General features: G+C 49.8%; 1 protein-coding gene across 1 annotated transcript in view; it reads right to left on the minus strand.

Moving 5' to 3' along the window:
* Nucleotides 1-1,544: 1,544 nt before the first annotated feature.
* Nucleotides 1,545-13,158, minus strand: part of ptpn20 (protein tyrosine phosphatase non-receptor type 20) — a 33,552-nt gene continuing 21,938 nt past the window's right edge. Inside the window, 15 exon segments of the mRNA XM_056609834.1 lie at nucleotides 1,545-2,723; nucleotides 2,821-2,883; nucleotides 3,154-3,369; nucleotides 4,014-4,348; nucleotides 6,013-6,103; nucleotides 6,649-6,797; nucleotides 6,963-7,099; nucleotides 7,752-7,834; nucleotides 8,025-8,128; nucleotides 8,988-9,225; nucleotides 9,663-9,824; nucleotides 10,259-10,317; nucleotides 11,481-11,567; nucleotides 11,958-11,995; nucleotides 12,181-12,391. Of these exon segments, the coding sequence (XP_056465809.1) occupies nucleotides 2,613-2,723; nucleotides 2,821-2,883; nucleotides 3,154-3,369; nucleotides 4,014-4,348; nucleotides 6,013-6,103; nucleotides 6,649-6,797; nucleotides 6,963-7,099; nucleotides 7,752-7,834; nucleotides 8,025-8,128; nucleotides 8,988-9,225; nucleotides 9,663-9,824; nucleotides 10,259-10,317; nucleotides 11,481-11,567; nucleotides 11,958-11,995; nucleotides 12,181-12,391 (2,084 nt within the window). The 3' untranslated portion in view covers nucleotides 1,545-2,612.

The raw sequence follows: 13,158 nt of genomic DNA on the forward strand, positions 1-13,158 counted from the left end.
CCCACCACACACACCAACCCCACCACACACACCAACCCCACCACACACACCAACCCCACCACACACACCAACCCCACCACACACACCAACCCCACCCACCCCACCACACACACCAACCCCACCACACACACACCAACCCCACCACACACCCATCCACCCCGTCGCTGTTTGTGGCGCAGCGGAAGAATTTCATAGACTTGGACTTGGACCAGTCCAACCATATCAGTGATGGGTCCGCCCCAACTGGTCTCCAGTACGAGACCAGTCCAACCATAACAGTGATGGGTCCGCCCCAACTGGTCTCCAGTACGAGACCAGTCCAACCATATCAGTGATGGGTCCTTAGTGATGATGAAGGTTCTGCGTTGGACCCCGCCGTCTCTTCAGAGTACGCGTGAACATCATGACAGACAACACACTTGTTTTTTTTTTGTCTCAGAACAACTTTTAATTAAAGAGAAAGGGATATAATATTGTTCTCAGCAAAGAGATACATACGTAGTGGTTATGGTACAGAATGATATTGTATCAGCATAAAGACAAAGTTGTGCAAATTAGCATCAGTACATTTCACAATGCTATTGTTTTGCTGTTCAATATTGTTTTCTTTTTCCTTTGTTTCTCTTTACGGATGAATGCAACTGTGCTTTAGTGTGTCTTGCATTCATGTTGATGGTGGGGTTAGGGGGGGGGGGGGGGGGGGGGGAAACAACTTGTGCAGCACTTTAGAGATTAAAGCACATCCTTGGCTGAGATCTCACGAAGGAGAACGCACACAACCTGACAGGCCAGCAGTTGATTGCCGGCTGAAGAAATAAAGATGGCTTTTCTCTGCACGGGAAAAAAAACCCTCACACAACTTACCGTATGAAGTTCAAAAAAGAAAAAGTGACATAAACAGTACAGAGGCTGAAGGTTGTGAGACCAAACGCATGGCGAACAAGAGTGGAGTGCTGTGTATGTTTATACATACCATCATAACTCTTTCTACCGTGATTCAGACAAGAAGAAGGAACCATTACTTGTGTTGGGAGATGTGCTTGGTAAGGTGAGTGACATTCAGAGAACTCCCATCGCCGAGGAGCTCTCGCTGTTTACATTCCACAGCTCGTTACGGTTCTGATGACGTCGCCCGTCGTCAGGAACGGCCCCGAGGGCCGCCAGGAGGGCCCCCCAGGAGGGCTATGTGGGTTTTTGTACTTTTAAGAAAACTGCATGCAAAAGATAGAAGCAGCAATTACATTCAAAGGCTGAAAGTAAAAGTCAGCGGCTGTAGGTCCCTTATCGGTGCATTGTCAGTAAATATTATGCAGCTCTCATTCCTTCTGCGTGAGCCCCATTCGTCCAAAGCAGCAATGAGACGTCTGTGAACCGTTTCTTCTTCATTTAAATAGGGATTAAAGTTCACACGGGGTATCGAGACGATACAAGATGCTATTTTGAATTATTTACTATTATTAATTATAATACTATGAATAATACTTTTATTACGTAAAAGTAATCATTATAATATATAAAGTATTATAATCAATAAAAGCGTTTTTTTTAAACATAGTTAGAGTTGCATTAGAACTCCTACTTCTGAAAATAACAGAGGGGTCCACCTATATAATATATTATTCTTCCTCTGTTCTGACGTCTGATGAATAGATTATACTACTATTTTCAGCAATGATCCTATCCTACACTGTACAAAATAGGACAAACAACTCGTTAAAGGGGACGCACGGTACAAGACCTCCATCCCTGTTGACTGAAAAATAAAACTTAAAACCTCTAACAATGGGAAAGCAGTAGAGCACAGAACGAGCGGCGTTCCCCTCCCAGCACTGAGGCGTGCTCCCAGATCAACCTCTCACTCCTTAGCCGAGTTCTACATCACATGGTGACCTATGACCTCTCGGGGGTCAACATGGAACCAGAGCAGTGAGTCATCCCAAGGCACTTAAATCTTTTCCTCTTCGGATGGAGATCTATAGCAAAACAAACAAGGCCTTCCACCCTGCGCCCGGACATCTAGCTCTGAAATGCACTTACAAATAAACGTTGGTATGAAGTACTTACCCCTTGTGCTAATTTGTGTTAACTTATGTACGTACTATTGTGCTGCGTGGAACATGTGCTTGTAACTAACTAGTGTGCCTAACACAACTGTTTTGCTTCAAGGAACACAGCTGTGGATGTTGTTAAAAAACAAACGCGTATCCCAACATGAACAGCGACGATGAAAGATCAAAAAGATTCTTGTGCTACGAACATTAAAAAAAAACGCTTCACACTGAAGGCAAATGGTCGACGGTGAGAAGCTTGCCCTATCCGAACGTGTCAGTATGGTGGTAGGAGGGTGTACTGGAATGGGGCAACGCCAAACAACAAGAAAGAAATGAAATGAAAGCCGTCCATTCATCTTCCTCTTCCTGCCTCCGTCCCTCCTGATAATATTCCTATAAAAACAGGCCTTAGCGCAAAGATATCAAAACAGAACAGCGATCAACAAAGTTAACTTAACCCTCGCAGGCAAATGGTTTCAGTGTATCTATCGACACCTGTTAGGAAAGAAATGTACATTGTCTCACAGAGTCTGTCCTTCACGGAGCCCAAAGGGGAGCGCTTCAGACCATTTGGATCTCTAGAGGAGCGTCTGGTTGCCATTGGTTACCATGAAGACGCAGGATTCCCTGCAAAACATCCAGCCAGACCTTGTAGCAGAAGAGGTACTGTTCCTGGGGACGAGAGAGGGTACACGCGTCAGAGGGATGGATGTTGATTCCTTTTGTTAAGGTGTTGACCTCTGAACCTTGAACCTCGGTCGCCACTGACCTTAGTCTGTATCATCCCGTACCGCTGAAGCCTCATGTCCCTCACAATGTCCCCCACATTAATCTGTGAACACGGGGGGCAATTAGGACTGGAGATGAGAACACTGAGTGTACACACGTGTACAAATAAAGACAACAACATCACCTTCATCAGCAACAACATCATCATCACCACCCACATCATCATCATCATCGTTATCATCACCATCACCACCATCATCTCCAGCACCATCTCAACCATCATCGCTATCATCACCATCACCACCACCGTCTCCATCTCCACCTTACGACACACGTCACCACTCCCCCCCCCCCCCCCCCGGGCTCCACTCACCGGCAGGTCGTTCTCGATGAGGCTGAGGATGACGTCGGTGCAGATGAGCACGCCCGTGCGTCCGATCCCGGCGCTGCAGTGCACGGTGAGCGGCCCGCTGTGGTGCACTGCCCGCAGGTACCGGATGAAGCGCACCAGCTGCTCCGAGCTGTGCGGCACGCCGTGGTCCGGCCAGTGGGTGAACTTCAGGTGGCGGACAACGTGTGTCGCCCCGGTCTGCCAGGAGAGGGCGAGAGGGCGAGGTCGGGCGTGAGCAGGGCGGGGAGGAGACTCACAGACCAGACTTCAGATTAAGAGACTCAGTTAGACAGCAGACCAGCTCACAGGCTCCCTTTGTATGTCTCTAGACCAATGGCGTCGCTGGAGGGGGAGATCTGTCTGCGGGTACACGGTTAAAGGCGAACGCAAACTCATCCAGCACCAGGACACTTTTCCCTGAGTGAACACAAGCCTAAACATCACGTCCGGACTCCGAGGCTCTCGGTACCTAGAGGCCGTTCAGTCGATGGCTTCTGGGCCAGGCTGTGTGCCCGGCCCAGAAGGACTGCAGGGTCCCACATAAGTATATGATAGGCCAGGGGCCACAGAGAAATAGGTTTCTTCGTTTTTATACTTTTGTGTAATTTCTAGAGCCATTTGTCCGTTCTGGGCTCCTGTAGAAACACCAGCAACATGGCCGCCTCCATGGAGAGGGCTCCTCTCACTATGTAGACATAAAGGGGCTCATTCTAAAATAATGGAAATAAATCCATGGGACTATACACAGATTAAAACACATTGATGAATAACTATATTCCATTTCTCCCCAATCCGATTGCTGGATTCCCCTCAATACCCCACAGGGCACCCTTAAGACCCACCTGTGTCTCCTCCATGCGTATGACCTTGATGTGGAAGTAGTCGAGGCTCTGCTGGTTGACCAGATGCAGCTGGAAGCGGCCTTCCTCCAGCGCCTGGCTCGGCGTCTCGGGCCAGTACTTGTGGCACTTGATGCGTCCGCGCTCCACCTCCTGCGTCATCATGGCCACCACGTCGGACTTGTTCTCCCAGACCATCTGCCAGAAGGCGCGGGCGGTGGCGGGCAGCGGGCCCTGGCAGGAGATGTACTGGAACTCCTCCGGGCCCACCGCCATGCGGATGTAGCTGGCGTTGATGTAGTCCCGCGCCTCGCCCAGAGCCACGCGGGTCTTGTCGTCTGAAGCGGGAGGAAACGGAGAGGGAATGAGCAGGTGTGTTGGGACGTTTGACTCAGAGTCAAGGCCTGTCGATCAGTGTTAACAGTTTGGGTTTTATATTTCTGCTATTCATTCTGTGGATGTCGACATTTTGTTTTTATATTTTTTTATATTCTTGTTTTAGAGTTGTTGTTGTAGTAACAGTACTTTCTGTTGTGACTCTGACGTTTCCTGTCCAGGAAAAATAAACAACATCTTATCTTATCGTATGCATTGCATCAACGTAATGACTTAATGACCTGTAATGACTCAATAACTTACTGGAAGCTCCATTTTGAACTTATTGTTTTGATGCTATTTTTACACACGTGTAGAAGTTTGAAACACACTCCAACTGTCACCGCAAAGGGTAGAAAACGCTCCAAAGAGCACAGGAAGGCCAAACCAACTAAAGGAAAGCAGTAAAGGAGAAGAGAGCGGGAGGGAAGAGGCTTGGAGAGACTGAGCAAACGGAGGAATGTTTTTTCAAGGTTGGCCTTCCTTCCTACTGCTCTGAAGGACAACCAAGAAGGAAAAAAAACAAGCCACTCGCAATATAAACCATTTAGGAGGAAGGACTGCCATCCGTGACCACCAAACAGACATAATCATGCTTTACGACCTCCGGAGAGACACACCCTTTTTACGATTGGATAGATCGTTGTTGTGGTTCTCTGTTGTCCCTATCTGTCTAAAAACCGAACACTTCTCCCTCCGTTACCGGCACTCAGACCAAGTAAACCTTAATAATAGAACAATTATAAAGGTAAAAATAACATTACTTGGATGGGAATTTGTTCTGTACATGGTTTTGATCGTTTATTTCTGGACACCAGTATTCCCATGGAGGTTAACATTCCATCCTAAATTTCTTTCTTTGTATTATTCTTATTTTTGTATTATTCTTATTTTTTTATTTAATTCAATAGAGATTGTTCTGTGTCTCCTACACGTACATTGCCCTGGGTTCTCATGAAAGGGTTGGGGTTACTACTATTATGATGAATCTGTGTTCTCAGCATTAAACTCTGTCTTATGTTCTTTCATGTCTTGCAGGTGACAGTGAGTATGCCCGGTGTTATCTTAACCTCCGGCCTAAACGGTTTCCCTGCGTGTCTACCCCTCTGACACCATCAGGCCCTTAACACAAAACCGCCCTGCAACCTGCAATCTATCATCTAGGGCTCTGCCTTCAATGGATTGATAACCTCGGGGTAATTACATACATATCATTGTGCAATCATACAAAGTATAGGGTAATTATACCGTGCAGATGATTAACATTATGGCAGATGGTTATTCAAAGTGAGGATATTACTGAGGAGCTCTCGGCAAATGTCCTTCGCCCGCTAAAAGGCAGAGCTGGCTTGAACCGGCTGCTCGGGAAAGAGTTCGCAAACAGGCTGTCAGTAAATGCCAGGTCTGTGACTATCCACCTTTTACGAGCTCCAGTTCAGCAATAAAAAACACAACATTCACATAAAAAAGAAAAAGAAAATGATGCACACCGGTTCGCCCCGATGAATAAAAACAACCAACGGTTAACATGATGTTGATCTGACTTTGCCAAAAGAAGGTACTAGCATCCCATCCCTGAACCGAACGCAGCGGCAGGTAGGATAATCCCGCTCAATGAGCGACTTACAGGGCAGAATGTCTCTGTATCGGTTCTTGTCTCGGTTCTCGGGGGCCTTGCCCACCAGACAGTTGTCGGAGGGCTTCAGATGCTCCAGAGCCTGGAACAGACAAGAAAGCTACTGTGTGAAATCCACACCGTTTAGCAAACCCCAGCCTCCTTAATCAGCCCAGAATGGGCCCACAGTCGGCGCGCGGTGTGGCCGGCGTTGTGTGAAATTACAGCTAAGACCGTAAACGTGTGGAAAGACGCTAGTGAACCAGGGAATGTGTTAAGTCTGGTTGGGGTGTGTGTCCGTGTGTGTGTGTGCGTGTGTGTGTGTTTGTGGCTTTGGTTTGTGCAAAACATTTACTGCTGCTGTTTACACAAAATGCAAACAGAAGCTTTTCTGTGCATCTGTGTGTGTGTGTGTGTGTGTGTTTGTTTATCAATGTGTGGGCCAGAGCCTAACACACACACACACACACACACACACACACACACACACACACACACACACACACACACACACCCACGTTACAGTGGCATATCACACTTGCTCTCTCAGAGGCCGATCACCAACACGGTGAGCTTCGACTGCGTGTAAAGAACCGTTCAGTACGTATCTGTCATCGCGCTGTGGGTAACTCCGAGCGGGGAACACACCATGAACTCCTTCACCAGCTCCTCCTGGTCCAGCTGGTTCTGCAGGATCTGGATCAGAGCTTTGACCCGGGAGCCGTAGTACCGACTGTTCTTGGACGGGGTGATCAGCGCTAGGCTGGCCAGCTCTCCCTCCGACACGATGGGTGGCCCTGAGGTCAAACAACGACAAGTGTAGGAAGAAAGAACACAAATAGAGGAAATCAACTGTCAGAACACATGGACGGCTCCAACAGGGCGACGTTGGGCTGGACTGGTGATTTACCGAGCCAGAACAGGGGTTCTTAAGCTCAGGATTGGTTGTAGCTAGGCCCTACCTGTAGGGACTGATGTCATTTCCTGTCGGTTGAGTTGCACGGCATCCTCGTCTTCTTCGTCGCTGCTCCAGCCATCCGATTGGTTGATTCTGATGCACTTAGGGTGCTGCTCCAATAGCGTGGTCACAAATTGTTTCCTGGGGGAGGGATGGGGGGAGGGAGGGAGGGGGGAGGAGGGAGGGAAGGAGGGAAGGAGGGAGGGAGGGAGGGGATGAGGGTCAGACCAGCCTGCTGTTGTTAGGGGAATCATGGCTCAGCTTCCTTGCCCAGCGACTTTTCCACCTAAAATAGACAAGGGGCTAATGCTTCTCTGTGCGCTTTATAGTTCAGGATAATGGTGGCGGATGAACTAATCACTTGCTAAGTGTGGAACTACTCCCGTTGCTGCAACACAGAAGCAGCCAGAGGCACCACAGCTTTTTCCTGCAGTGCTCTCTGCTGCCGCCATGTGGTCAGTTAGTGCCAACTGACGCAAAAGGTAAACACAAACGGAAGTTAAGTAGGCTACACTTGGTATTAAGTACATATCGGTGGTGTAGTCAACTCACATACTGTTTCACCCCTTCTCTTCCACTTGCGTATTTTTCCACATTAAACTTTACAAATTGTTCCAAGACTCTTTCATCCACTCGCAAGAGGTTCGGCCTCCGAAGCCCAGTTTTAAGAAATGGAAACCCAGGGATGAGACAGTAGGTGATACCGCCGTGAGGCTCGGAGGGGTGAGGGGAGACGTACACAGGGTGACATCGATATCAGGGGGGACTGGGGTGTGTGCCGGTCAGCCAGTACCTGTCGGAGGCTCCGTGCAGCATGTCAGAGACGCTGAGGGAGGGGCAGCAGGCCGGGTGGGACGGGGTGCTGTTACAGCTCTCCTACAGGACACACGGAGGCACTCAGGGGGTCAGAGAGCAACGGCTCCACATTGACATTTGAAGAAGTACAGGAATAATTTCACAGAAGTATGACACGCAATACAAGGTTATCAAAACACCGCATTTGTGGTTATGAATTCATGTTACGTCGTGCGCGTGTGTGTAACGTGTGCGTGCGTTTGCAGTTTACCTGGTCTATGGCGTTCTCATCTCTTACAACAGCCAACCGATGTATAGGATATGGGTTAGCGGCGGCAAAAACACCCACCTCTACGGTCGGGTTGGGTGCTGCTTCTGGACCAACAGAATACAGTATATGTGTTAACCTAAACCACACAGGATGGGATTGTTATGCTGCCTTTAACAAATACACAAACCCTCATTGTTGAAATCTACAATGACCAAAATAGTTGATTAATAAATTATATTTAGACAAATTCATCTATTATCAGTAAAGGAGGACCACTGGAAGCAAATCCCCAGCTGGTTGGAACGAGCTGGTCCGGATTGACACAATAACATCATCTAATATTAATTCATAATGTTTCAATAGGCCCTATCACACGTCCAGGCTGTGCCAGTCCTTTAATGGCACAGGGGTCATGTGTGAATGAGAGCCGTTCCGCCACTTCCCCTGCAGAAGATGCTCTTACATGACCAGCAGAGTCCCGGCATGGCCTTATGTGAAAACCATGCTGCAACATTAACGCCACCCACACTCACAACGAGGGGCGCACCGACCCATGACGCTCTGCGGTCTGACTTTGTTTTGAGCTAATCACAAAGTCCTCAAGGGGGTGATGTGAGTTAATTCTGCCCCCGCTGTTAACTCACGCAGGAGGGAAATATAAACCGCTGTACAACGTAACGCTTTTTTACAGACGGACATGTGTTACGTCAGCGGATGCAACGTACATTCCCGACGGTCCGGTTCCCGGTCGAGTCTGTCCCCTTTACGTTCTGGTCACATGACCACACATCAAAGCAGAAGAGGGGCAGACCCCTCCCCAGGGCCCCGATGTAGATACTGTACATACATCTACGCTGTACGCAACCAGTTCATATATACCCTGTTTATGAAGCCATGTCGGAAAGCATGTGGGGGTCTTCAGACTACAGCGGGCTGGGGGGGGGGTGTTGTCGGAGCCGTTACCGGGGCGATGCTCCACAGGCTTGCTGGGCGCGGCCTCCGGGGAGCCGCAGGGGTCCGGGCCGGGGTCGGTCCACACGGGGCCGAGGCTGAGGGTCCTGTCGGCCGCCGGGGGCGGGGCTCTGGGGTGCGCCGCCGACAGGAAGTCGCGGCAGATGGTGAGCTGGACCACGCCCTCCGCCCGCCGCAGGATGTCCACCACCTTCCCGTGGCTCAGCCCCGAGACGATGACGCCGTTCACCTGGAACGCACGCACAGGCACGCACACGCACAAGCACGCACGCACGAGCACACACACGCACGCACGCACACACACGCACGCACGAACACACGCGCACGCGCACACACACGCACGCCACACACGTACATACACACACGCACGCACGCACGAACACCACACACGTACGTACACACGCACGCGCACCCGCACACGCACAGACACACACACACGCAAACTATAACAACCAGGTCCTTCAGTAATGAACAACCACAGGATCAGAAGAAGAAGAGAAGAAAGATGAGGAAGAGGAGGAGGAGGAATAGGAGGAGGAGGAGGAGGAGAAGAGGTGGAGGAAGAGGAGGAGGAGGTGGAGGAAGAGGAGGAGGAGGAGGAGGAGGAGGTGGAGGAAGAGGAGGAGGAGGAGGAGGAATGAATGGGGGGGTGGGGTCTCTTGGTACCTCCAACAGGATGTCCCCCACCCGCAGTCGCCCGTCCTGCTCCGCCAGACCCCCAGTGCAGATCTCCTTCACCCGCAGCACGCTGCCGTTGGCTCCACCAATCAGAGCGAAGCCCAGCCCGCTGTTCGCGGGCTTAGTGAAGTCCAGCTGCATGATGCAACTCTGGAGGCGACCAATCACACGACGACGTGAGGTTAACCCGAACAACGACAGGGAGACGGTGGACGAATGGAGGGTCAGGCCTGGCTGACATTCATGATTCATGATGGTGGATAGGACATCTCTTTCCATCTATCTCTCTCTCTGTCTCTCTTGTGTGCAAGCACACACTAACACAGTCACACGCACACACACACACGCACACACTAACCCACACACACATACACACACATACGCACACACGCACGCACACAGGCAGACCCCCAGCAGTGGGACAGGGCAATGCGTTGATTGACACACAGTAGACTCAGGTTACAGCGTATGACTATCACTGTTGTCCAATAATCTCGTAAAAGTCTCAATAAACTCCACATCCGGACACCGGTTTTAGAGTGTGTCAGAAGTCTGTTTTGCACATGCTGTGTTTGTAGACTTACATCGCGGTCTGAGGGGAGAGAGAGGCGCGAGGTGAACTTCCCCGCGGTTTTACAATCGGCTGCAGAAAAATGAAAAAACACACAAACACACGGAAATAGAAGAGAGAGAATCGGTTAATCTGAACACTTTGGATCCGGTGATCAAACACACCGATAGACACGCTTTAGTCGGAGCTCGCTCACAACAACTCGAGCTTCCTCGAGAACTGTTCAAACTTCCCAAACGTCCCACTGCTCAAGTGTCCCATGTCTGAATATGTAAGCGCCAAAATCCACCCAATACCCCCCCCCCCCCCCCCCCGCCCCTCCCCTCCTGCTCCTCGTTCACACATAAATCCAACTCACATGGACCCCCCTTCTGTTGAGCCATGCTGGGGGACAGGTGTTGATGGGTGGGCTTCTGCTATGACAGGCGGACAAGGCTACTCTCCGCAGGCTCTCCCCGCGCGCTGTTGCCCTCCTAGCACCTCAGCTAGCCTCCGCGTCGCTAGGCAACCGGCCCGTTGGTCCCATGCATGGACCGACGCTCGTCTGTCTCTGCTTCAGAGAGTGTGTGTAGCTGTGTGTGTGTGTGTGTGTGTGTGTGTGTGTGTGTGTGTGTGTGTGTGTGTGTGTGAAGCTGGTATGTGTGTTTATACGGGGAAGGTATGTGTGTGTGTTTATGGAAACAAGTGTGTGTGTATGTGTGTGTGTCTGTACGTGCGGCCATGTGTGTGTATAGGTCAGGTGTGTGTGTGTGCGTTTGTGTAACTGTGTGATAGCATGTACGTGTGTGTGTGTGTGTTTGTGTGCGTGTGTTTATGTGTGTGGGGCAGTTGCGTGTGTACGTATCTCTGGGAAAGCATGTGTGTGTGTGTGTGTGTGTGTGTGTGTGTGTGTGTGTGTGTGTGTGTGTGTGTGTGTGTGTGTGTGTGTTGGCGTCTCTATGTTACCCATATGCTGCAGTTCAATACACCAGTGGAGGGCAACAGGCTCGCTAATTATTAATCCTACAATGAGAGGCTGGGTTCTGTCTGTCAGTACTCGGATCATACATGAGCACACACACGCACACGCACACACACACACACTGACACGCACACTGACACGCACACAAGCTTACACTACACAAATAGCACTTTCTGTTCTCACACAGAAAGCAAGCAAGCAAAAATAAAAATAAAGGAACCTAGCAAGTGTCGCAGTCTGTGAGAAATGCAGGCAGAGGAAAAAAATGACTCACTTTCTACAGTGGAAGCTTCTTTCTCTGGAGAGTTTGGGTCCTCAAAACGAGCAAAGAACTTCCTGTCTTTCTTCCAATCAAAAAGGCCTGAGAAAGAGTAGACCAGTTCAAAAGGGCTCTTTCTGCAGGCTTCTTGAATGAAATGGATATTGAAATGTAATATATATCTTTCTGCAGGCTTATTGAATGAAATGGATAGTGAAATATGTAATATATATCTTTCTGCAGGCTTATTGAATGAAATAGATAGTGAATATGGAATATTTATATTTCTGCAGGTGTATTGAATGAATTGAAAATTGACAAAACGTAATGAAAGTTGCGAATGGATAATAAAAGTTCTACAAAACATTTGATAATAACAACATTGCCGTGTTGAATGAGAACCAAACTCTCTAAGCAGCAAATATAACACCAAGCGATTGAATAAATCATAAACCACTGAAGCAGCTATTCTACCAACAAGCTGTTCCTCACCGTTCCACTTTGCCTTGGGAGTCACTGGATGGTCTTCTCTGAGGTTTTGAAGGGACAGAGACGACACAGTTATTAAAATCGACATGTGTCCATCCATCCATTCTTTTATTCATCTCTCTTTCCCTCCACCATCCCCCCATTCCTCCACCCATGCATCCAACCACCCATCCGTCCATCCATCCATTCATCTGTCCGTCCACTCAAAGCCTTCAGCGCCTCCCACCTGATGACCTTGAGCTTGACCTTGCGCGGTGCGATCTCGCAGGCCTTGACGGCGTCCTCCAGGCTCATCCCCAGGGTGCAGCGGCCGCAGATGTAGACGATCTTGTCGTTGGGCTGGACGCTGCCCTCCTCGCTGGCGGGCGAGCCGGGCACCACCTCCAGGCAGTAGATCCCCTGCCAGGGGCTGCCAATGCCCCCGGTCAGCTTGATGCCTGGGGAGGGACGACACCGGGACGGTGTGTATAAGGCACCATGTATCATATACTGGGGACGACACCGGGACGGTGTGTATAAGACACCATGTATCATATACTGGGGACGACACCGGAACGGTGTGTATAAGGCACCATGTATCATATACTGGGGACGACACCGGGACGGTGTGTATAAGACACCATGTATCATATACTGGGGACGACACCGGGACGGTGTGTATAAGGCACCATGTATCATATACTGGGGACGACACCGGGACGGTGTGTATAAGGCACCATGTATCATATACTGGGGACGACACCGGAAGGGTTTATCATCCCTGCCCACGTTCAAAAAGCACCTCAACCCTCTAACCCTTTTCACCAAGTCCATCCCCCTTTCTGTGGCTCTTAGAGACCGTGGGTACTATGAGAGGCGCTACATAAATCCAAGTTATGATTATTATATATAAGGTATCATGTTACTTTAGTCATTATCGTGTCGGCTAACAACTTATTGCAGTCTAAGGAGAATATGGTCGTCCCCAACATGATGTTAGCCGTTTATATCGACTCAATCAGTACAAATGTATTCTACATTCTTCTGCAGATTAATGTTGGATTCATGGCGCGTGAATGTTTTAACTGCAACAAGGCAGAGACAGGCCCCTGATTGGACAGCGTTATGGGCCCTTGGCGGTCAGGTGTCGGACCACGCTGTGGTCGGAGCGGCAGCGAGGGGACGGCGGTGCCCCCTCGCCCCCTCGCAGGACGGCCGTCAGACG

The sequence above is a fragment of the Gadus chalcogrammus genome, chromosome 15 (assembly GCF_026213295.1).
Source record: "Gadus chalcogrammus isolate NIFS_2021 chromosome 15, NIFS_Gcha_1.0, whole genome shotgun sequence".
Classification (NCBI taxonomy): Eukaryota; Metazoa; Chordata; class Actinopteri; order Gadiformes; family Gadidae; genus Gadus; species Gadus chalcogrammus.